This window comes from Mesoplodon mirus (assembly GCF_964341445.2).
Source record: "Mesoplodon mirus genome assembly, chromosome: 4".
NCBI lineage: Eukaryota > Metazoa > Chordata > Mammalia > Artiodactyla > Ziphiidae > Mesoplodon > Mesoplodon mirus.
The window spans coordinates 97,555,737-97,581,806 of NC_138979.1; the positions used below are offsets into that span (position 1 = coordinate 97,555,737).

Below are 26,070 nucleotides of genomic sequence, written 5' to 3' on the forward strand. Positions count from 1 at the left end.
GAGCTTTGGTGGGGTGAAGGAGGTTGCAGTGTCAGCCCTAAATTTGAATTTCTTTGCTTTTCTTGGCATGTGCTTAATCTTAAAAAGGAATTTTCTGTCTGGAGCAAACTTGTGGGGGAAAGAGAACATTTGTACAGAAAGAGATGTTCTTGGCAAGCGTGTGCTATGTTTCCCTCACATTATTGAAGAGTGGAGTGTTTGAATATGGTGTTTTTGTTTGGTTGTTTCCCTTATGGCTCAGTTTCCCCTTCTGTTTGCTTTTATAACGAAGTACAGTCTTAGGCACAAGTCTGCCGTGGAAACAATTAATGAATAATAGTTGGTGTGTACATGCACACACACATGTGAAGAAACCTTTTATTCAGAGATGCCTTTAGACATTATGACCAAGTCTTTCTAATTCACTTGTGACATACCGGTAGTGTAAGCCATTGAGATAATGACTTATACAAAGATTCACAAAATGGAAAATTGAATATGGGCACCTGAGTTACTCTTCCCTCCTATTCCAAAGCCCACAATACACGGCCTCTTGCAAATATAATTTACTTTCACCCTGAAAACATTGTGGTAAAATGGCAAATATTTTCTTGAATTAGAAATGTATGTTCATATATTATTCATGATAACAAAAAGGAGGGAGACTCTCCTTTTAAAACACAATAGTTATTTTCTTAATTTCAGGATTAAATATGGAAGGTAAAAAACCCACATGAAAATAAGAGTATCTTTGGACATTAGAAAATTGAAAAGAAAAAGATAACAGGATTACTAGATTGACAGGCTATGATCATCTCTGAAAATTGTACTTAGTAGAAAAGATTAGTGAATATTTCTATAAGTCTGTTAATACCGCCAAGGTTTTGAAAGCAGACCTTTAATCAGGACTTAGAATAAAGTCCTGATGTGACTAAAGAAATCAGCTTGATTAGGCAGCTGTGGCTCAAGACAAAGAGCACCAAACAGGGGATGGGAAACTGGGTTCCAGGTGCTTCTGGCTCTGCCCCTCACTGACCTTGGGGCCCTGACAAGTTCCCATGCCTTTGGGGACCCTCTTTGGTTTCCTTCTCTGAGAAACTGAAGATTAGGAAAGTCAAATTCTAAGGTCTTTGCACTTAGAAAATTCCTTTATTCTTTAACATCTGGAGGTTTCATCACTTAGGCAATCGAAAGTCATTGTTTCTACCTAACTCAGAGATCAGGACAAATAAAGGAGGGACATTATGGCAGCACACTGCAAGAGTGGTGCTTTGCATCATTAACTCTGAGGGGAGTGATTATCTGAGGAAGAAAGAAGTGTCTGTGGCCCTGCCTGGGAGCCCTTAGGTCAGGCTTCCTTTCTTGAATTCCCTGCCTATTTACCACTATTATGGGCTGGCCTTCCTCCTCATTTCCTTGGAATGTGCCGTGCTCAATTAGTCCGTTGATTAAAGCTCCCAGTCACAAGTTTAAAGCTGCCTGGTATGTGCTTCCCTTGACCTGCCTTAATAACTCAGTAGGTTCATGTGGCTGCCAAGGTTACATTAAAATTCACCTACACAATACGTTGTAACTGTAAGAACATTCTTCTAGGCGTGTTTTCATTTTATACTTATTAGTGATATTGCAAACTATTCTTGTAGGAAAAATAACATTATTTTATTTTGTGTTTGCTCTAGAAGTTATAACAAAGCCAAAGATCTCAGGACCATTTCAGAACTTCAGATGGAACATTTGGCAAACAGCATGTTTCCATACACTTTCAAATCATTTAATTGGGCTTCTTAAGTAAACAAAAGGGTAAACATAAGTTGCTTGTCCAGTTTATTTTTCATGTCACTACTCAAGTGATCACTGAAAATTCTTGCAACATTTCATATGCCAAGATTTACCTTCTTAACCTAAGTTTTATGTTAGACGTTGGTTTCCATACAGAATCATTGTATCCATACTTAGGAGTTCTTGTTCTTAGTTAATGAAAAAGTTGGTTATGAGATTAAGTGCTTGTCTTTCATTATGAAATAGATCAATTTGGGGAAATAAGATTCTGGTACCAATTCCAATAATGATCACCAACTCCCTGTCTTACAGTTCAACTCAATTCTGACAACCACCTACCTGGAGAGAGTGTCAGATTCCACAGGTTAAGGACTCAGTCCCATAAAATTGTCCACACTTCAGATGCCAGTCACAAGTCTAGGTTGTCTGTTATGAGTGCTTCTGACCAGTTGGCTATAAATCAAAGGTTCCCACCACCTCCTTGAATTTGATTAATTTGCTAGAGTGGCTCACAGAACTCAAGAAACCAGTTTACTCGTTAGATGTATCAGTTTACTATAAAAGAGTATAACTCAGAACAGCCAGATGGAAGAGCTACATAGGGCAAGGTATGGGGAGATGGCACAGAGCTTCCATGCCATCTCTGAGCAAGCCATTCTCCCCAGATCCTCACTGTTCACCAACCTGGAAGCTGTCCAAACCCTATCTTTTGGGGTTTGTCTAGAGGCTTTATGACAGAGGCACGATTGATTAAATCATTGACCTTGCCCCCCATCCTTAAGTGCTTTCCAAAAGTCACCTCATTAACATAACAAAAGACACCTTTTTCACTCTTAGCACTTAGGAAATTCCAAGGGTTTTAGGAGTTCTGTGCCAGAAACAGGACAAAGACCAAATATACACTTCTTGTTATAAATCACAATATCACAGGAAACAAAACATATTTTACTTTATAATTTATAGTCTCTTCTTTTTTTTTATTAAATTTTATTGGAGTATAGTTGCTTCACAGTGTTGTGTTAGCTTCTACTGCACAGCAAAATGAATCAGCCATACATATACATATATCCCCTCCCTTTTGGATTTCCCTCCCATTTAGGACACCACAGTGCATTAAGTAGAGTTCCCTGTGCTATACAGTATGTTCCCCTCAGGTACCTATTTTATGTATAGTATCAGTAGTGTATATGTGTCAATCCCAATTCCTCCAACCCTGCCCCTTTCCCCCTTGGTATCCATACATTTGTTCTCTACATATATTCTCTTCTATAATGCTTTTATATTATAGAATCTATCTTGGCTAAATTTGGAAATGGAATTTTGAAGAATGGAGAATTTTTGAGAATTTGAAGTCTTTTAGCAATGTGGCCCTAATCTGTTTCTCCCTTTACTGAAAAATCTCTCTTGAATTGACTTGAGTTTTACAGGAAATATGCAAGAAGCCTTGGGTCCCAAAGTGCTAGCTAGAGAAAAGATAGTTCACACACTGCCTTAAGGAATATTCTCTGCAAATGCTTGAATTAGCAATACCTAAAGTAAAACTTTTATAGAAATAAAGCGTGATTAAATAATACAGTGTTTTACATTTCAGAATAAAATATATTTAGTGTACAGAATATGATTGAAAAAGTTTTCTAACATGCCAACAACATTGTATTCCTTTGTCTATATGAGATATGAAAGCAATGTGCATCATTTCTCTATAGTGGATTTAATAAAAGTATTGGGAATAGAAACAAATGACCATGAGCATTAATAGGATAGAATGTTAGGCAACTCACTTTTTAAGATCTTCAACTGGAAGGAGCTTCGTTTTGTTTTGTAGTGGCTGGACACTTACATTAAAATAATGGAAAATAATTAGAGTTAACAACAGCAAGTAGCAGTATGTTGTTCTTTATAAATTGAAATTTAAATCTGTTCAATTTATGTAGCATATACATGTGGATGCTAAACCAATCTATGTTATACTGTGAGAAATGTGAAAGCAAGTCAAATTTTGAATATTGCTAAGTTATTTAAAAGACCCAAAAGGCACCTTTGCTAAACTTTTTTTAAACCACTGGTTATTTTTCCAGACATCAATGAATGTGAAATTGGAGCACACAACTGCGACAGACATGCTGTATGTACCAACACGGCAGGAAGCTTCAAATGTAGCTGCAGCCCCGGGTGGATTGGAGATGGCATTAAGTGCACTGGTGGGTTGGAAAATAACAGAAACTGCTTCTCATAAACTGCATGGATTATAAACATGAAAATATCAACTCTGTAATGAAAAATTTAACTTGTGTTTTACTGATTTTAAATGTCACATTTTCTGTTCATAATGATGTGTGACCTCTTTCCTTAAGATCTGGACGAATGCTCCAATGGAACCCACATGTGCAGCCAACATGCAGACTGCAAGAATACCATGGGCTCTTACCGCTGCCTCTGCAAGGAAGGATACACAGGCGATGGCTTCACTTGTACAGGTAGGCTCGTGTTGGAAACAGCTGTGTAAACGGCAGTCAGAAAAGCAAGGTGCTCGATGTCTTTCAAACCATCAATTCTTTTCTGAAGGCTGGGTCAGTTATAGACAACTTGGAACAGAAAATATTGGTTACTTGAAATGACATTCCTGTGGAATGGAAATTTGTAGCTGACTCAATTAGGGAGACCTCAGAAACTAAGTATATATATACATAGATGTATATATAGTTATATAGTTGATATATGTGTCACAGTATGTAATGATGTCATGAGTTTAAAATAAATCACACTTCCTTCCATTTTATATTTTTGTGCCTGTTTCTCACTGCTGACTTGTTTTCCATGTTAAAACCAAGTGTGAACTTGCTGTAGGAACCTATGTGAGGAAAAGAAATTAGACATTCTGGATCAAATCAACAGCATATATTTTTCTTCCACTTGCCATCGTTGTTATCATTCCACATTAGTACAAGTAAGAATTTCATAACTACTTTGAAAGGAATTCATTCACTTCCAGTTTTACAATATATTAATGAAATTTTCTTCTCAGTGCTAATGAATAGTCATAGAATTAATGTGAACTATTACATACATTTAAATATGTATGATTAGAAACATGATTATAAAGAAATGATATATACACTTATCATGACCATGTATATACAGACAGCACTTTTTAAGTCAGTGCGTTGGTATTAAATAAGATATTGAGGTACATTTTTCATTGGCCGTTAGGTAGCATAGAAGCTCATAGGACCTGAAGCATCAGTTTATCCTGAGCACTCTGCTCACAAGAAGTCATTTAAACATAAAAGGGGCTGAGGGCCAGTAAGTGATTTATCTGGATTTTGTTTTAGCTCACTAAAAGTTTTATCGTACTTGAAATTGTTTTTGCTTAACCCAATGAAGTTTTGTCATCAAAAACTTCACATTGCTTTTTAGAAAATATTCCAAGTTTCATGTACCAGGCATGTATGGTTCATGTGTTTGATATTTAACACCTGTGATTAGTAGCAAAACTCAGAAGAGATTAAGCAGGAATTTTTGGTCTCCTCTATAGTTGCTATTCTAGGTCTTTTGCTGCCCATCTGAGCAGAGCCTGAAGCTTAAGAATCAGGCACAACCATGACATGTTATTTCCTGTCATGGATGCGTCCTCATGTTGATGATCCTGCTTGCAAAAGTCTTAGTGTGAATGATCTGTTTGACTTATTACCCATTAGAGATAATTTAGCATTCAGGATTCTGTATCTGAACCCCATGTTTACTATATATTCAATATTAGTATTCAAAAGGGAAAAATTGAGTTTAATGTGTCAAGTAGAAATTATGATGAAATACCACTACCCTCAGGAAGCTGACAATTATAAAAATTGTTAGACCTGAGGAATCAGAAAACTCCTAAGGAAGAGTAACTTGTGTTTCTTTCTGGCTGTAGATCTTGATGAGTGCTCTGAGAATCTGAATCTGTGTGGCAATGGCCAGTGCCTAAACGCCCCAGGAGGATATCGCTGTGAATGTGACATGGGCTTTGTGCCCAGTGCTGATGGGAAAGCCTGTGAAGGTAAGTGATGGGCAAGCTGCCGAGGGCCTTGCAGGGCCTGATGAGATCAGTTTATTTAAACATTCCTGATGCCTTTCATTTGTTTGTTTTTTACACCAAGTTGTGTTTTGGCTTCCCGTCTAACCTGGTCAGTTCAGTTTGTGGAGAGATTGGGTCTCCAGCTGGACCATTTCTCTTTGTGTAGAGAAAATCTCAGCTATTGGGCCATAAGCTGCACATCCAGCCTTGGCCAGATGGTTTGCAAGAGCACACCCATTAGTCATAGGAGAATGGGGATAACCCAAGTCAGTGCAGCATATTCATCCCCATTGCTGGTGGAAAGAGCTCAAAGTGCTGGTGCCCTGATAGTGAAGGATTCTTTTAAAATATGGAAACACAGCTTTTAATCTCTGCTATGGTTTTGTTTCTAGAAATAAAGGCTTTAAAATAACAGCAGAGTGGATAGTCTTGTCTGTAGGTAGAGCAATGTCCTGGCTATGTCTCACATGGTCTCCAAATATCTAATACATATGAACGTGGAACAGTCTTTCGCAAATCCACTTAGTAAGGAACCCCTAGGGATGATACCATATGTCAAGATGTCTCTCAGCGTAAGGCTCCATCTTCCCGAGAAGTGTTGGTCAGACAGGAAGTGTCCTGAGAGCCTGCTGGCTGAGGATGGATCCCACTAAGAAACACAAGATTCTTCTCTTTACCCACACTTGTCAAATGTAAGCACATTATCCCTCATTGAGAAGAATTAGTGACCACAGTGAACTGAAAAAATTTCAGTAGAAATAAACACATGGTAACGATTGACAGTAGAGGTTTAAACAAGACCCTGATTAATGTCTTAACTAATCGTTGTTGCTTGTTACTAGGACATTAACTCCAAGTCAGTCTTTAGCTGTGACATGTATACTAATTCCCTCATATAGTTCTATGTAAATACTTTTCTTTGTTATGGAACCATTGGATGTTCTTTATACAGTTTATATGAAATAGGCAGAGTTTGATATAAAATTCCTCTGAGGCAAAAAACTAATTATGCTCTTGATCATGTGCCTGATGCCTTGTTTACTTCTGTTACTGTGAACATCCAAGGAAAACAGGTACTATGCCACCTCTGGGAGCAGAAATAGGCACAGTGAAAGTTTTGCTTCCCTTAATGCTATAAGGGAACGTTTTGTTTGTTTGTTTGTTCTTAATATAAATCATCACTGGCAGAGTGTTCATGGCTATTAAAAGCCAGTCTCAAGGCTGCAGATGTGCCTGCATGCCAATTACACAAGCAGTATGTTAATGTGAGGCAGGGACAGAGGCCTGGAAAAAGCCTCCGCAGGTTTTAGATCTCCATCAACAACTGCAAACACACACCATGGTACTAGGAACACAGAGAACTATAAAAACTGATGATAAAAGTTACCACAAAGCCTTTGTGGTTCTTAACATTTTAACTCACAACAAAAACAGTGAATGTATAGATAAGAACAACCAAAGAATTTAGTCTAAGTTGGCTTGTTTGGCTCTTAACTTCACAAAAGCAATGTGGAGCTACGCAAAACACCGTAATGAGATACATATACATAAAATGCTTAGCCCACTGCTTGGCACGTCATAGGGGCTGAGAAAAGGGAAGTTCTCACCTAGTAGACTTCCTTACAGATGACAGATATCTGAAAGTCTATAGGAGAAGGACCTAGGTCGATGTCAGATAGTCTTCATTTTCTTAATAATAACATCCTTTGCCTAATTACATTAGGCAGTTTCTTTAGCAAAGAAAATAACTTAATTTTTCCCCCTTTTCCTCCTTCCCCAAGATATTGATGAGTGCTCTCTTCCAAACATTTGTGTTTTTGGAACCTGCCACAACCTCCCTGGCCTGTTCCGCTGTGAGTGTGAGATCGGCTACGAACTGGACAGAAGCGGGGGGAACTGCACAGGTAAGGCATCCATTTGCCTGGAAATCTGCTCCCAGGCGTCCCAGGGGACCCAGCTGTTGGGGCCTTGCAGGATCGCACAGGGATATGCGCAGAGTCACAGAAGAAAAGCAGGGATGAAGAAGCATTAGGAACCACAGAATAAATTTCTTCAGACCTGGAACTGATTAGATGTGAGCATGCAGAGGGAAAAGTTGAAGAGAGTTGAAGGTGCAGAGTTAGTAGCCTAGAATCGAGCTCATGGTTACTCATGTTCCGGGCTTGCCGTGCCTTTTCTCCTTGGGCACATTTTTGGAGAGTTTCCTTTTGAAGGCTGTGCCCTGGGATCATGGGTTTTGTCTTGAACTTCTCTGCTGAGACACCCACTCCTTCCGAGCCCTGGCCTGTTGGTGGTCACCAGAGAACGCAGTACCTAGAAGTCAGCCGCCCACGTCTAGTGTGTCGATCATTTTCTCATAGAGCAAAGAACTCTTCAGGACCATTAAAAAAAAAAAAATTAGAAAAGCCATAGCGGGCACTCTGTAGACCCTCACTGGTTGATCTCAGCACTGAGTTAAGACTCTGAGAGCCATTTTCAGTTCTCTACCCTAGCGTCCCCTTCGATTCAAGGATACTAAGGAAATAAGTTCCATTCTGTACGGGCTCAGGATTTCAAGAAAACCCTAATTTTTCCAGCTGTCTAAACAAGCCGTGACTCAGTGGCTCTCCAGTTATAACCACCTCCCTGAAATTGCTCAGGACTAAGGTATTCTTGCCCAAGCACACCTACTTCTCTTGGATTTTCAAAAAACTATTATGACACCAAGCCGGCCTCTAGCACACAGCAGGAAGTCACCTCTCCACCGCCATGCCTTCTCCTCAGTTCTCCAAATCCCCACCAGCATCATTCTACCTACCCTGATTCCTGTTAGTCTATCCTGTCCCTCTAAGGTCACATGCAATTTGAGCAAAAGAATTTTCCACAGTGGAACCTCCAAGAGGGTTACCGGGTCCGAGCAGGAGGACCGGAGCAGAAAGTATCATCCTCATTTCCCAGTCTCTTCTCTCTGAATCAGCGTGTCTGTTCTTGAACATTTTACAAGTATTCAAAATAGACAAAAGGATTGCACAGGGGTGGAATTCGCCAAAACCCATGTCTTAAATATCTGGAATTCTGTACTTGTTTTTGGAATAGAAACTGAAAGGGAAATATTCAACCCAGCTTCAGTGATGGGAGAGAGACTCTTAACAGGCCTGCAGAAACACGCTAAGCCTTGTGTGTGTGTTTGTGCTTGTGCTCAGCCACACCGAGGCAAGCACGCCCAGTGGGGGAGGCAGCAGAAGTCGCCGGCAACTGACGGTTTCCTGGGACATCTTGCTCTCATTTGATAAAATAACAAGCTGCACATATTAAATATATTTTCTTAAAACCTGTGTCTGAAGTTTTGGTTGACCGAGGTCACAGTAGTGTTTTGCTTTCAGTTACCTTCACTGAAATATTTTTCCTAGTTCCAAAGTTATATTTTCTCCTGATGACAAATTTGAATGCTAAATGTGTTCCAGGGGAAAAAGACCAAAGACTATGACATATTTCCTTCCTGAGGGGTTTTATTTCAGAAGTGGAAGACTGTATTTCTAGGGGTAATTATAACTGGAAACTCTTAAAAATTCTAGTTGGGAGCCCTAGATTTGGTGCTACCGTTTTATGGTGATGCCTTCCCCCGTGTTGGCACGGGTGATAACTCTGCCCTTTGCTGTTTGGTTTTAGATGTTAATGAATGTCTGGATCCAACCACGTGTATCAGTGGGAACTGTGTCAACACCCCAGGCAGCTATACCTGTGATTGTCCACCCGATTTTGAGCTGAATCCAACTCGAGTTGGCTGTGTTGGTAAGATCTTAAAAACTTTTCAGAGAACCATACTGTTTGTTATTTTTAAAGCAACATTGAACGTTGCATTCTCAAATTTTTAAAAAGTAATCGTATAAAAATTTAAACATTTCCTAAATATGGTTTATACTTTCAGGTCCTTTTCTCTAGGTAAATTCCCAGTATATGTGTTTGGGCACTTTTTAGTTTCTTAGTAAATTATGGTTATTAAACAGTCTTGGAAGTGGGTTTGAATTTTCAACCCTTACGTAGAAAGAATTTGCGTGATGCTTTTTTATTTGTATATGGTAAATAGATACCCGCTCTGGAAATTGCTATTTGGATGTTCGACCTCGAGGAGACAATGGAGATACAGCCTGTAGCAATGAAATTGGAGTTGGTGTTTCCAAGGCTTCCTGCTGCTGTTCTCTGGGTAAAGCCTGGGGCACTCCTTGTGAGCTATGCCCCGCTGTGAACACATGTAAGTGGACATCCTCCTAGTTATTATTATTATTCCAGCTCAGTCCCGTTCTCCTTTCTAGCTCCAGAGAATAGAAGCCACAGAGGGAGGGAGCTGCCACTGGTCTCTACTCTTTAATCAGGGAGGGGAGATCAGTCCTTCCAGCCCTGTTGAAGAATCCCACTCCCAATTTGGAAGTCAGAACAAGTCTCCAGTTGGCTTGCACTAAAAGGTCAAGTAGGGCAGGCAACATCTCATTTCTGTCTGAGTGAAAAGAAGATAGCAGTATTTCAAAGAAGATTTTCCAGGCTAGGTTACTTATATTAGGACACATTGATCTCTCCTCTTGTCATCTATTGGCTAGTCTTAGAAGCTCTAGGACAGATGGGAGTTTCCCTGGGTGAAAAAGAAGCAATTAACTAAGCAAATATGAAATGGAAAATCATTCCATTCTTATGGTATGCCTTGAAAGAAAGCTTTAGAGTGTGATTTTAAGGACATAATGTCTTCTAAAAACATAAAAGGCTTTCCTTTATTCTAAGTGGATGCTGTATTACGATTTAGAGTCAGATGTAGCTTCTGGGGCAAAGGTCAGTGGCTGCTGCTTACAGGGTATATTGGGATAGGTATTGATTCTTTCCTTGCTGAAGGGTCACTTATTTACTTTTTCTAAAATCATTTGTTGAGTACCTAGAGGATGTACTTTGTGTGTGCAGAGGTGATAATTCATGGATAATTGGATGGCTAATTCTAGTCTAATGGGTAGTTCCTGCCTTCCAGGAGTGTACAGTCTAGCAAAATATGACCTAAACATAAGAGCTGTAATTCAATGTAGACCTCAATAAGGGAAGAAAGAAGAGCAGACTCAGTGCCGTGAGTGGGAGAAAGAGAACACCTGGTTCCAGTTAGGACTGTGTCACTTGCCACCCATGTAACTTTGGAGTCAGCAAGCCTGTTTCCTCATTCATAACATGCCTCATAGGATTAAATGAAATCACTCATGTAAAGCACTCAGCACAAGGATGGATGCTTGGCAGGCACCTCCTTCTCTCCTTTATTCAGAAAGGGAAGTCAGTTGTGATTGGCAGTGTGTGGTGATAACTTGGTGCATTTTTTTTGTTTTTTTACTTGGTGCATTTTTTAATTGGGGCTTGAAGGAAGGGTGTGACATGAAAGAGGGGACTTAAAAAGAGTAGATGATTGCAGAAAGGGGAGAGAAAAATAAAAGAGGAGGATAGTTAATTTCACTGATGTTGAAAGAATCAAAGCAAGATGGTTAGGTGGGGTGCAGGGGGAGTCAGTTCTATTGAGTAACAATGATTAGCCAAGCAATAGAGGTCCACCCCACCTTAAACTGGATCAGAGCTAGAACTGGAATACATACATATATACATGTATGCATATATACATAAAATTTCAGAAATCAAAGAGGGGGATTATCAGATTTGGAAAGACCATGATCAATATGGAAGAACTGATTCTTACAGACGCTTATCAAGATGATACAGCAGATTTGGGTCATTCTTATCCATATGTTCCTGTATGGACCACACTGCTGGTGCATGGCACTGAAAGAAATGTTTTCGAGTGAAATACTTGGATGACAGAATTAAGGGAGGGAATCAAAGAACACTGTAAAAAGTTGGTTTTGGAAACCAGGGGAATTAGTGTTGCCATCAGTAGAAACAGAGGGGCAAGAAAACTCTCTAGTCATTAAGGAGAGAAGTGGGATGGGAACCAAGAAAGAACAGCTTTTCCTAAGGCTCTGTTTGGAAAGGGTTTTGGAGACAAGCTGATTAACAATATTAAGGGAAGTTGTGATTCCCAGGAAATAAGACTGAACAAAACATAAAAATGGAGGAGATGGTTACAAAATAAAAAGGGAAAGAAAAATCTTTAAATTAAAGAAATAATGATGGAGATAGAGAATAAAATAGTTCATAAGAACATAAGACCAGAGAGTAGGCGGAAGGTTCAGAGACTGAGGACAGTAGCCTTACATTTGGCACACATAGAAAAAGCCATTTGAAAGGACAAGTGTATACAAAGATGTTAACCTGCTTCAGGTGAGTGGGGTAACTGCCAAAGGTTCCTGAAAATGAATATTTTCAGATGGATATGTCAGTTTTTCTCTTGAGGATACTATTTCTAGAAATTTTTGATTCAGAAGAACTCAGTCTGATTTTTTGTTTGTTTGTTTCCATAGCTGAGTACAAAATTCTTTGTCCTGGAGGAGAAGGTTTTCGACCCAACCCTATAACGGTCATATTGGAAGGTAATTCTTTTTCGCTTATCTTAAAGTACGCACCTTTGGAACTTCCTTGGTTTTATTTACAATGCTGTCGTTGTCATTTTGATAGATATCGATGAGTGCCAGGAGCTCCCAGGGCTGTGCCAAGGCGGGAAATGTATCAACACCTTTGGCAGTTTCCAGTGCCGCTGTCCGACGGGCTACTACCTGAATGAAGACACCAGAGTGTGTGATGGTAAATGGCCCTTTTAGGATGACAGGTTCTTTCAGATATTAAGAACTGACCTCAAAAACCAGCATACAGTTAGTCACCAGGGAAACTGAGACTCTAGCAATACAGCACAATAGTCTAAGTGCGAACATGGCCAGGAAACGATGCCACACGTGGCAGCTTGCGCTCATGTTAGTGACAGAATATCATGTCCGATACACCCTAAATCGCCTTTTTTTTTTTTTTGAGAGAGAAATGGTGTTTTGTTATCTTGAGCCGTAGTCCTGTTTATGCCTGCAGAGTTTTCTATGCTCTTCAGAAAAGCCATTTTTATTGGAGTGGCACAGGTCTCATTTCAGTGGCTTCTATATTCTGGACAGTTCTGGGCTCTTCTTCTTGTCCTTTACCACTTATCATTTGTACTAAGCATTTAAATGAGCTTCTCTTTGGAGGCAGCCCCTTTGGTTTTATGATGCAAGTGATGACTTCTGTTCATCCTGTGTTACTGGGAAGATGGAGACTATCGACCACTGTTAGCTTTCAGAGCACGTGGACCACTGACCAGCGTGGGGAAATGGTTTTCATCTATATACAGGAGTCACACAACGGATTTGGGAAGAGAAGACCTCCCTGTGTCCTGGAGGGGAAATATTCCTCTGGTTCTCCAAAAGGCTTATTAGGTGACCTCGGCAGTGACAACCTTGTTGAGTATTAGTCAAGCATCACAATACACATGACACAGCTTAAGACCCATGGAGTTAACAAAAATTAGAATCAACCCCTGTGTTTGAAAATGGGGAAGGAGGCATGATATACCTACTTCTGTGCTGTCTTACCAGTGCAGATTCATGAAGCCAGTTTTTGATGGCTTCGGGATATATCATATCCTTCCTGAGATTTTGTGAGCATATGAAGTACCTAGCTATCTTCCTGAAAGATACTTGAGAATTATAATTTCTCCACATTACCATCACTGCACGTGTTTGAGGATGTTTTGGACTCATTTATGAAGAACTCATATCAGAAGGTAAAATGTCCTTTTCTAAAACTCCTCTCCTGAAAATGCACACATTAGCACAGACTAAGGACACTGAAGAATGAAACATCCATTTTCCTTATCCAGTTTGCGAAGTGCCCTGTGGATTTTCTCCAAGACCATCAACATTTATATTGACCCTGAGTACCAGACCATTCCAAAGAGTGAAATCTCCGTATTCACATACCACTTTCTCTTTGGATTATAGATGTGAATGAATGTGAAACTCCCGGAATCTGTGGTCCAGGGACATGTTATAACACCGTGGGCAACTACACCTGTATTTGCCCTCCAGACTACATGCAAGTGAATGGGGGGAATAATTGCATGGGTAAGTCCCAGCTTTTCTTTATAATGCATGTTTGGTCTTCATTTGCAAAGAGAAAAAGAGCTTCTGAGCCAGCAATTAGTCCTCAGCATTAAGTTACTCTAAGAGCGAGTACTGCCACCCTTTCACTGAGAGAGCCTCCTCCCCTGTAAAGCATAAGCTGGGCCTTTTCTCACCACCTCGTGTGGGTGGTTGGGAGTTTTCTTTAAAATGTAATGTTGGAAAATCCCAAACAAAGGTTTAATAGTACTTCTTTTGTTTGATTTTGGGTGTATCTTTATACAACTATATTTACAGCACTGACCTACAGTATTAAAACATCATGAGTCGGAAATGAGAAAATCACTGCCAAATAGCAGTGGAGAATTGTTACTAGGAGACTGGGTGGAGAGTCACGTAAAGTTTATTAACACCGCAGCTACATAATGACTAAGTTCTGTGGCACAAAACAACAGGGAATATATTTCTCAAAGTCCTTTTTCTTGTAGCAGCATAGGACGATGGAGAGCTGTGTGAGAGCAGGCTTTTCCTGCCCTGATTGAAGTCAAGTTACAATACACTTCAAAAGAGATTCACTCCTTAAGTATCCCCTTAGAATCTCCCTGTCGTGATTTCCCCATGGCATCACCAGTCCCTTAACTTCCTCCTTTCCTCTAGATATGAGGAGAAGCTTGTGCTACAGGAACTATTACGCTGACAACCAGACCTGCGACGGAGAACTGTTGTTCAATATGACCAAGAAGATGTGCTGTTGTTCCTACAACATTGGCCGGGCCTGGAATAAGCCCTGTGAACAGTGTCCCATCCCAAGCACAGGTGAGTTTTAGTTTCACCGTTACCAGAAAGGTAGCTCGGTACATTACCCACAAATTGTTGGGGAAAATGAATCTCAGCAAGGGAAGAAAAGGGTGCATCGTTGATCTTCATAAGAAAAGATTAGCTCACAAGGGCAAATAGTTAAATTCACAGTTTGATCTTAGTCCTTGCAGCTGAAAACTGAGTCACAGAATATGCTTTCTAATTTATACCCAGGTTCATTCACCAGACGTACAGACTCAGTATATCACAAAAATATAAACATCGTTCTCATTGTTATGGAGTCTGCTATATAAGTAAAAGTCTGGAAACATTGGGCAAAGCAGTATGACAAATAAGTAAACCGTAGCCCTATCAATTTTACTTATTTATAACTAATCTTGTTCCAGAAAGAATTCAAGGTGACCCACAAAGATTCAAATGTAAAATAAGAAGGCCTAATGCAAATGGCAAGCAAGGGTAAGAAACTCAGAGCAAGGAACAAGGGTAATACACAAGATCCAAGCTGGGAATTCCTACACACTTGCCAGCAACGAGCAATAACTTGGGCTCTAAACCTTCTAGCAGCTCATATAGAGGGAGATGTGATCGAATCCAAGAGTCTCAATGACCACAAAGCAAAATCAACACTAAAGAAAAGCAGAGAAGATCAACTCCTTGATATTGAGATCTCAGAGAAATTTCTTCTTATATCCTCATACAGAAAACTCCAAATAATGTTATCTGTTTGGAAAAAAAAAGTCTAATTTACATCTTAGCAGTAAATGAAGCAAAAACTTTGGTGCGGTGTTCTTATACGGTAGATGATATATGTCATATATATCATGATGACATCATTTACTAATGATGATCTAGATTATCTGATTGAATGAACTACCATGCAGAGCATTGATCTGAGAATTGTGTGGTACCTACTCCGTTCCCCACAGTGATATGTAAAATCCTAAACCTACTGTCTGGTGCTACCTGACAGTGCATAAAACAGAAGATTCTTTTTTAGTAAAATATACCATTTCATCCATTGTTTGCTCTGGAAATAGTATAATAACCATTACTTAGAATTACGAGTTGTCTCCACTCTGCAAGATGTTGTTAGACCAGGGGTTGGCAAACAAGAGCCCATAGGCCAAATCCAGCCCTCCTCCTATTTTTGTATGGCCCACAAGCTAAAAATAATTTTGACATTTTTAAATGGTTGGAAAAAAAGTCAAAGGAATGATATGTCATGACCTGAAAATTTTATGAACTTCAAATTTTAGTAAATAAAATTTTACTAGAATTCAGCCCCACTAATTTATTTACATATTATCTATGGTTGCTTTCGTGAAATAGTTGAGTAGTTTTAACAGAGACTGCACAGCTTGCAAAACCTAAAATATTTACTTTTTAGCCCTCTAAGAAAAAAATTTGCTGACCCCTGATCTTGACCAATGGCCTTCAAATCTTTTGATCATACATACCTATCGTTAAAAAACCTGGAGGTTACACACACTTGCTGTGTGTATTTACAAGTAAAAGTATATGTGTATATGTCTCTATATATTTGTTTAAAAAAATTATATTGAGAAATGAATTATTTTCATAAACTGTTCTATTATAAAATATACACAAAATTAATTTTAAAATTGGATTTTACAAAGATAGACATCCTAGTATTTTCTTTTTTACCTTGATGGATCATTGTACATTCCCCTGCAGACCACTTTGGAGATCTCTGATAAAGACTATCATTTACTTTCAGAAATATCTGTCTGAGTTCTAAGAATCTGCATACTCTTAATATAAAATGCAAGGTTTCGTCTTCATGTTGAATATTGGCCAAATCCAGGCATGGCTGTTCATTAGCTATGCAGTCTGCACACATTGTAGGAGTCCCTGGAATTTGTCTGGATGGTCAGTGGAGCTGGTGTGACACTTGTTGGAAGTGGACCCTAACTCCTTTTTTTATAAGGAAATAAAAGCACTAGGAAAAGAACGTGTTACATTTTGATTAAAATACTTTTGGAAACCTTTTACTAATTTTCAGTAGGTTTGACCCATAAGGCAATGGCCGTCTTGAGCTTAAATTGATACCATGCTATACTGGTTACACTCATGATCTGGAATTACAGAATTGCAGAGTTAAAAGGGACCACAGATGACATTTAGTGCATCCTTTATTATCAACTTTGATGAATTCAGGTGAAGGAGAGAAAGATAAAGGGTCGGGGGGAGGGAGTGAGAGAGAACAAGAGAACTGCATCAAAAGAAATCCAGCTCCAAAACTTGAAGTAATGAGGTAAGTTGGTTGGTTGACTTGAATTAGTCATTAATAGACCTCCTATCAAGAACTTAGCTAGATTTGACATGGTCTCCCCCAGTCTATCGAGGAAATGGCTTTTGTATACATTCATTAAATCCTAGATCCCTTAATGCAGAGTGGAAAGAGGCACTCATGCCAGTCCCTGGGTTCAGAGCTGAACAACATCCTTATAGAAACCCAGATTCCTACAGGCAGGATCATACAAATAAGTGGCATATGATATAGAGACCTCTGCTTCTGCCTCATTATTACATCAACATGAGGTTACTTTTCCTTCAGTGCTTGTCTTAAGGAGAAGTTTACACCATCTGTAGAAATTTTCAGATTAATTTTGTATTTAAAATTTTTCAAAATACAGGTAAATACCTTTCAAGAATGTATACAAAGTAATTTTGTTCAGCCTAATTATTGCTCTCTGCTCACCCCTATTCCCACCCCGCCCACCCCACCTTTGTTCAATCACTGCAGATGAATTTGCTACACTCTGTGGAAGTCAAAGGCCAGGCTTCGTCATCGACATTTACACTGGTTTACCTGTTGGTGAGTTATGATGCCTTTGTTGGAACTTTTTGTCTCTGCCTTTGTGTTAAGAAAAGGAAGTACACACTGTTATTTTCTCAGTTTGCTTTTTTTTTTCTTAGAAGGAACAAATCATTAAACAGCGCCATTTAGCTTTATTGAAACTCTGATTCTTAGTTTGAAACAAACAGTACAGACACCCCGTGTAGCTCCACCTAATTGGCAGCAGCATTTGTCGGTCATGATTAAGGGGACTGGAAAGCTTTTCACAGAATTACAATCAAGCTTAGTTAAACCAACCCTGGGCATCAACAAAGAGAGATTCTGGGAGTAGGGCCAGTTGACGTTTGATTTGACTATAATTCCCAATCCTTCCATCTGACTAAGACCTGAGTTTAATATGACTGTTCATACCAATCCTTATGTGTAGGTGGATCAATTTTATCTCACATAGAATCTCCTCAGGTCATCTGCTTTGGGATTTTTAGATATGAAATTAAAACAAAAAAATCTTTCCAATCTGAGGCCCTGTCTGGTAACTGGAGCAGAGACCACTGCAGTGCTAGTGAAGCTTATGCAAGATTCAGAAGTATTGCACAGCGTCCAGCCAATGGAAGTGATGCCTTTGTGGTTTAAAACCAAATAACATAAAAGTAGATGGAGGGCCTCCCTGGTGGCGCAGTGGTTGAGAGTCCGCCTGCCGATGCAGGGGATGCGGGTTCGTGCCCCGGTCTGGGAGGATCCCATATGCCGCGGAGCGGCTGGGCCCGTGAGCCGTGGCCGCTGGGCCTGCGCGTCCGGAGCCTGTGCTCCGCAACGGGAGAGGCCACAGCAGTGAGAGGCCCGCATACAGCAAAACAAACAAACAAACAAACAAACAAAAAAAAAGTAGATGGAAAGCTATTGCATTCTCAGAGTCTTTCCCCAGTGTGATGTATATGGATCCTTAGATGCCCCTCTTAATTCTGAGCAGTTGTGTCTAGTAGCAAACATCACCTTATTCCTAATAAGTAAACTGAAATCCGCCTCAGCCTTTCCAATGACCTTGTTTTAGAAAACAAGGGTCCGGTCCAGCAATCAGCCTGGCTCTCTTAGTGCCAAATACATATGGCTCCATAGTCAACGTCCAAAGAAACTTCATGATTTGGAAAGAAAACCTGTTAAATGGCATTGGCCTGAAACACCCGGCTCTAGCTGCTTTGTTTTTCCCCTTCCCAAAACAGATCTTTTCATTTCCTTAGAATCTCTGATCTGAGGATAAGTGGTCTTTTTTTTTTTTTTCTTTTTTTTTGCGGTACGCGGGCCTCTCACTGCTGTGGCCTCTCCCGTCACAGAGCACAGGCTCTGGATGCGCAGGCTCAGCGGCCATGGCTCACGGGCCCAGCCGCTCCGCGGCATGTGGGATCTTCCCGGACCGGGGCACGAACCCACGCCCCCTGCATTGGCAGGCGGACTCCCAACCACTGTGCCACCAGGAAAGCCCGGATAAGTGGTCTTTAATAGTAGAATCCATTGTCCTCCGTGGATGGACCAGGCGTGTACCCCAGCAAGGCCTACCTTCTAATGTTGGTAGCAGGCAAAGACTCAAAAGAGCATTAACATCATCCACTAATAAAACTGGAAAGGCTTCAGACATCATCTAGTCCACATCAGCTAGACCTTGCCTTACAGTTGAGGGGACAGAGGCCTAGACAGGGGAAGGGACTCAGCTGAGGTCACCTGGCTAATTAATAACAGAGCTGAGACCAGAATCCAGTCCCGACTCACAGCTTGCTTTGCCTCTAGCTCTTGAAAACTGGAAATGTGATAGTTAGCAGTATACTTATTGTTAGCAAATTCCAGCATGACAAAATATTTAGATGACTGAGAAACTTTGTTTTATTTAAGCTTTATACTCTTCTTCTGAAAGGTCTGAAGATTGTTGGCATATAGAACCCATTCGTGTGGGGTTAAAACTATAGCAAGTTTATTAATCTTGTCTTTAAACATAAACTTTTCCAAGTTGAAGTTCAAATGGAATCCAGACAGGAAAAGAAAATATAATTTTTAATATATGCTTTTGCTCTTTTATGCCTAACAATGGCTAGAAATTTGACCCAGCCTGTTATTGTTAAACTTGAAAATACATCTCTTATATTTAAAACAAATGAATGTGAACATAACATTTCATGTTTTAACCCGTACATAGTTCAAGAATGTCTGAATTTTTTTTTCTTTTTGCTGATAGTGCATAGTTGTGATATTTCTTTGCCTAACTTTTTAAGAACATGAATGACAAATGTGTGAAAAATCTAAAACATAATTACTTGTATTCAAAATGGAAATATACCCTTTGATATTCTAAGCTGGGTTTTTTCCATTAAAGAGATCAATTTGTCTTCAAACAAAATCAAGCCCTTTAGAAAAAGGTCCAACATAAATCCATGTCCTGTCAAATTTCTCCTTTAAAACAGATTGGCTTTAGGGTGTGATTCTTCTGAAAGCTCTTGTGAGTTCCACTTAAGTCTATAGCCATCTTCTTACAACTTATGCAAACAAAGTATCTTGCAGAGGCTCCTGACTATGATACGTAAAGGAAAGTATCTCAGCAACAATAACAAAAACCTAATGGATTGGAAAGACCAAAGCTTTACATTCCCTCCCTGCTTCTGAAGTGTTTTGTGAAACTCTGCCAGAGGGCTGGTAGAGGGGCCCTCTGGGATAACAAGCACTTCGCTAATGGTTTTGTGAAGATTGTTTGACTGTGGAAAAGCATACGGGAGACAGGACAGCCTGTTAGCGGATTCCTGGTATCGAATCCCAACTCTGCCTCCTGTTGGCTGTACCGTCTTTGGCAAGTTCCATGCTCTGACTTGGCCTTAGTTCCATCATCTGCATCATGAGGATAGTCAGAGTACCTAGAGACCATCTCATAGGGTGGCCCTGATGATTTGGTAACTAAATTCAGGTTAAATGCTTGAGAAATATACCAGGCATACAGCAAGGGAGACACTACCGTTACTGTCACTGTTACCGTTATTATCCTAGAGGACACTGAATGGTCAGGAGCTCAGAGCAGGTCAAACAGCGAGTGGACCCACCAGGCTGGTGAGGAGACCAGACTTGCCCACATGGCTCCCTCACCCGCTGGCCAGCCTGCTTTAGCAGCCTGGGTCCTGGCTCTGCTCTCACTCCTACTTTGGTCCTGTTTTAATGCTCACTAACCCCACTTCCAGGTACTGGTTCTTAATTGAATACATATTAATTGGCACTTAACATTTGTCAGACAGTGTACCAGGGGCCAGTAACACCGTAGAGTAGAACCCAGCCCCAGCGCCTGGGCTTGGGAAGCCACAGTCTACTGTGACAGTCCTTCCTTGGTGCTTGCTCTCTCTCTATGGTCAGCTCAGGCCCAGCTTACATCCCCAGACCTGACTTACCTCCATTCGAAAGCCATGTGGAGGAGAAAGGGGGTGTTGAAGTGGAATTTGGAAGATCAGAGTTGGCCGTGACCATGGGCTCCTCCTCTGTTCTTCACCAGCTCTCCTCTCCCATTCTAGACCAACACCACCACACACTTGGGGTAGCGAGACCACTTTCTCTTGGCAGTCACTTTTATTCTACTCATCTGGTGCACAAGGCCCGGTGGGTACAAAGATGGCTCCTACCTGGACAAAGCCGATATTATAAAACAAAACCAGAAAAACAGATAGTCAGTCAGATAGACACATGAGTGTCTGACAAGCAGTCTAGTTATCTCAGTTTGCTCTTCACTGACGTCCCCGCTTCCATCACCACCCCAGCACACATGCACACACGCAAGCACATACACACACACTTTCTCTTCTTTGGCTTTAGACCTTACATAGAATGAATTAGAAGCAGCTGACTTTCAATTCCAGTTTACCCTGCCGAGGGACCACGTGCCGTTCCGTCACTCACACGTACCTACTCTGTTTCTAGATATCGATGAATGTCGGGAGATCCCGGGGGTCTGTGAAAATGGCGTGTGTATCAACATGGTTGGCAGCTTCCGATGTGAATGTCCAGTGGGCTTCTTCTATAATGACAAGTTGTTGGTTTGTGAAGGTAAGAGAGGCTGTCACTATGTCACATCCAGAAATGAGCCAACCGATGAGCTACATACCCACACACACATGTGGCCAATTTCACAACGTTGGAATTTCAGAAATCCATCTAACTCTAGCAGTACTGAAGGGCACCATGTGGATCAAAAGACATTTCACGTAAAAATTCCCTAACACGCAGCGGGAAAAGCAGGATGTCCATTCCCCAGCCCTCTCCCCCGACACACAATGTATTAGATTTCCCAGCTGATATGGAAAAGCCTTGAGATCCCGGGTGTGTCCAATAGATGGCTATTGTTTCACATTGCTTGAAAGTGGGCGTGAGTGGTGGGCAGTCATCTTGAGCTGAACCTCAAAATCAGTGTTCGCTTCCAAACGGAGCCTTTGCTCCCCCCAAGTGAAAACAAGGTTAATGCAAATATTTCAGATGCATGAGAGAATCCCAAATGGCAAGAACAGCAAATTCGATTTTATATGAAGAATGTTGGCATGAGTGCAAATGGTACTTTTTTCATTTTCAAATTACCTCCGCTTGCCATGTGTTTGTGATGTGATTCTGCGCATTCCTTACCGCACTTCATATTTTTCCGACATCTGGGGAAGATAGTGTTCTTTTACATTTTAGTAAAAGGGACGTTCCTGGTTATTAAATATACCATGGGCCCTAGAACAGCTAGAATAATTTTCTATTTAATACTTAGAGTCTCTAGCAGAGTTTCTGTTCATGTTAGAGCATGTATTAGAGCACATAGGTCAACGTTTTAATATTAAAAAATCTTTTTCTCCTAAACTGGGGACCACTTATAGACCACGAGTCAAGTTACAGCCCCAAGCACATGCTTGTTAAATTCTCCTCACCAGGCTTTCTCTTCCTGTGGCCAAGTTGGCCCACATTCCTTCCTCTGCCTGCTCTGCGGGGGAGTGGGAACAGGGTGACAGCCATTCCTAGCCTTCCTAAGGAGATAGTCATTTTGGGCTTTGGTTCGGGCCCTGGGCTTCGGATCATCAAGGATCAGGTGTGGGGAGGAGGCATGATGTGGGAATGGAGAGCAAAGCCCACAGCAGGTGACCTTATAGTGCGAGAGGTGGCCGCCTGCTCACAGCCACCGTCTTCCACCTGTTGTACATGCCTCAGGATGTCTTCTCTTCCATTCTCTTCCATTCTGGTTACTTGACCCAGGTGCCTCTTTGGCACTTATATCTGCTGAAGCAGCAGCCGTTGGCCAGAAACCAGAGGTAAGGCCACCCAGGACCACCACGTCAACCTAGACCTTGCTACACACATGAGACTGAAAACCTACAGCTGTACCAGCGTAAGGCACTTTGCTGTCAGGGTAGCATTCAGTGGATATGGAGATTACAAAGCGCTCCAACTTTTGGTTTCCGTTTCGTAGGACATCCATCTTCAGGGTGAATGTTTAATCCAGGGTCCGCTGCTTCCCAGCACACTCTTAGCTCGCAGAATCAGAAAAGGAAGGTTGATTTAGTACATGCCTCAGCCAGACTGAAATTGGAATGGATTCCAGAAGTGATTTAGGGAGCATCCATGCGTCTGCCCTCCCCAAGTATGTATATAATCAGATGTTAGGCATCTGATGCATTACAGAGATGCTTGTCTGTGACACCGACTGGCTTCTCCAACTACACAAGGTACCCCCTGTGTTTCTGTACACCCTTAATGAAGAGCAGGGCAGGCCTGGTGGTGAGGTGCTGCTGGGTCCTGGGTCCACTGTAACCCAAGGTAGGCATATTCTGCTTCTGTATCTGTTGTACAGAGAGGCACACCCCGTATTAGACGGAAATTCCCACTGACTGCCAATAGTCCGGAGGTTTTCCCACCACAAAAGCACACACCTAGGAGGCCTAGGTTGATGTATTTGCCGCCCCCTTGTGGGAACTTCTTTGGCTGAGCCGACTTCTGCATGAAACCCCGGTACTGGTGCTGAGCTGACTCCCACCTGTGTTACAGGCTATTCCCTTTACTGGATTTAGACTGAATTCGAATGTTTCATAAGAGCAGGGGAAGGGAATATGTATTTTGCCCCACGCTATAGCCTGGACTATGCAGTAACTTTTGCAATGCCATGCATTTGAACTGTATTAGGTAGCTGTTAAAAGTTTTAAAAGATAGACAAACAACTCCCTGAGCATAGTCAAAGCCCTGGAGCACACAATATCCATTTTATTCTTTCCTTTGATAGTGAGCGTTTGGTTATTTTCAGTGGTTTTATGTGCAATCTCTCATGTTAAGTCTCCTTGATTTGACTGCCATGTGGCAGAAATTTAAGCAAGAGCCTGTGCAGCCCTGCAGTTCAAAGCACTGTCTGTGGACCAGGAGCACCAGCATCACTTGGGAGCTTATTGGAAGCACAGAATCTCAAGCCTCTCCCCAGACAGGCTGAATCAGATATGCCTTTCAAAACAATCCTGAGTGATTCATATGCGCATTCAGGTTTGAGATGCTCTGCTCTGCAGACCTCAAAACCTTCCAGACAAAAGCAACCCAACTGAATCCTAAAACCCCCAGGCTTTGAGCAAATACAAGATTTCCTAGGATATTGGTCTATACCCGTATCAAGTCCTGGCCCTTGAAGCTGAGTTTCACAAGTTTTTCTAGACATTAGAGATTAGAACCTGTATCTGGTGATAAATCAAGTATTTGCATTTCTGAAAAATATTTGTAAAACAAAAATTAGAAAACAAAATTTCTATCTTCCACGGTTTGTTCAGTAGAACCGATCAAGACAGGAAAATATAAATCCATGTTGTGTGAGAGGCTTCATCAACTTGACAGCAGATTCTGCTCTCCCTATAATTCAGTTCTCTCCTGCTTGTAGATATCGACGAGTGTCAGAACGGCCCGGTGTGCCAGCGCAACGCGGAGTGCATCAACACTGCGGGCAGCTACCGCTGCGACTGCAAGCCCGGCTACCGCTTCACCTCCACAGGGCAGTGCAACGGCAAGTAGTCCCCACCGCCCAGCGCCCACCCGATGGGCCAGGCCCACTGAGCTGCAGATACCTGGATTTCTTTGAGATGGTTAGGTTGAAGAATACATGACTTCTGAGTTGTAGTAACTAAACTGGGAAAAGGGAAAACTGTTGAAATGTCTTCACACTTAGCTTTTTTCTCCCTTTGGAGGCGTGATGTTTCCAAATTTGCCTCTCTGCTGCCCTGCTGCAAACACCCACTCCCACAAATGCACACACACACACACACACACACACTCCCTAACTGGTATTCAGGACCAAATACTTTTTTGTCCTTTCACATAATCCCCCTGGAGTGGGTGAGGTTGTCACCATTCTGGCCACATACACCAAGTCTAGATGGCAAAGCTCTTCTGAGCTGGGCCAGATTAAACTGCACAAACTAAGGAAAAAGAACCAACAGTATCACTTTTTCTCCTAAACAGTTTACACAGCTGAGGGCAGCAAACGTTGAAAGCCTTTTATTTGCTATGTCACCTACAGTAAAATGAGAAACTATCCACTAGAGGTTAAATTTTTTTGTTGTTCCCGTTTGTCAGGGATGTGGTAGAAATAAGAAGGATGAGCGTGTTACCAACTTAAATTGATGGTAAAATTATTAGGTGTCTGATGGTATCTTGTAGCCAATGGTATCAAAAACACTGGTGTTTCAGTCCAGAAGGAAAGTAATACCTCAGAATGATTTTCATCTCAGTTTTTTAGTAATTATAAATCACTGTATATTTAGCAAGGAGGTCAGGAAGAATGTGTTATTTTGCTTCTGGCTCATTTCACAAGGAATTTCCTGGATATTTTATGCATTTGTGAATGAAACAACACCAAGGAACGTGGTCAGATTTTCCTTGGATTTCCTTGCCCACCAGTGATTAAGTGGTGGGAAGTGCACTGCTTTCCGTAGGGTATTTTGCATTGTTTTATGAGACTTTGGTGGGAAGAGGGTGTAATAACAGAACAAAAACTCATTTTGAGAATCAAGACTTGTTTTTTGGGTTTAAAGGAACATGTGCAAGTATTTAGCATTTTGTCAGCAGAGCAGTTGTTATCCACGTACTGAAAAAAAAAAAAAAAACAGGACAGGAAAAGTGAGGACGTCTCTGATATGAGTCACAATGCTCTCATGAAACTTGGCATTCATACCACTTCCCTGCATTTTGCTTGTAATTTATATTTATTTGAAACTGCGTGAAATAATTCCAATCAAAATAAGGAATTGCTGATAATATAGAACATGTCATTTCACACCATTTCATGCTCAGGCAAGATGAGGGAAGAACTATTTTATACATCAAGACAAGACGTCCAACCAGGGCCTGCTGGGGCTTAAGCCCTGTCATGTTTTCTTGTAGAATATTAACATAAATAAAGCTCATCCGGCGTTAACCAGCGATAAGTACTGTGAAGGAGTGTTGTCTGTAGCCAAATCTTCATTTCCCTCATTCATTGAAATCCTCACAAGAAAGGGAATGTACTTTAATTTGAGTTTTGCAGCTATTCAGCCTCTAGGGCTGAAGACTTCACTCTGGAA

General features: G+C 41.0%; 1 protein-coding gene across 1 annotated transcript in view; it reads left to right on the plus strand.

Annotated features, from left to right (window-relative positions):
- Positions 1–26,070, plus strand: part of FBN1 (fibrillin 1) — a 261,762-nt gene that overhangs the window by 182,045 nt on the left and 53,647 nt on the right. The window contains exons 33-45 of the mRNA XM_082617138.1: positions 3,837–3,959; positions 4,113–4,235; positions 5,672–5,797; positions 7,597–7,719; positions 9,464–9,586; positions 9,882–10,046; positions 12,232–12,300; positions 12,386–12,511; positions 13,732–13,854; positions 14,509–14,667; positions 17,438–17,509; positions 21,431–21,556; positions 24,393–24,515. Coding sequence (XP_082473264.1) covers positions 3,837–3,959; positions 4,113–4,235; positions 5,672–5,797; positions 7,597–7,719; positions 9,464–9,586; positions 9,882–10,046; positions 12,232–12,300; positions 12,386–12,511; positions 13,732–13,854; positions 14,509–14,667; positions 17,438–17,509; positions 21,431–21,556; positions 24,393–24,515 — 1,581 coding nt within the window. The remainder of the gene's footprint in view (positions 1–3,836; positions 3,960–4,112; positions 4,236–5,671; positions 5,798–7,596; positions 7,720–9,463; positions 9,587–9,881; positions 10,047–12,231; positions 12,301–12,385; positions 12,512–13,731; positions 13,855–14,508; positions 14,668–17,437; positions 17,510–21,430; positions 21,557–24,392; positions 24,516–26,070) is intronic.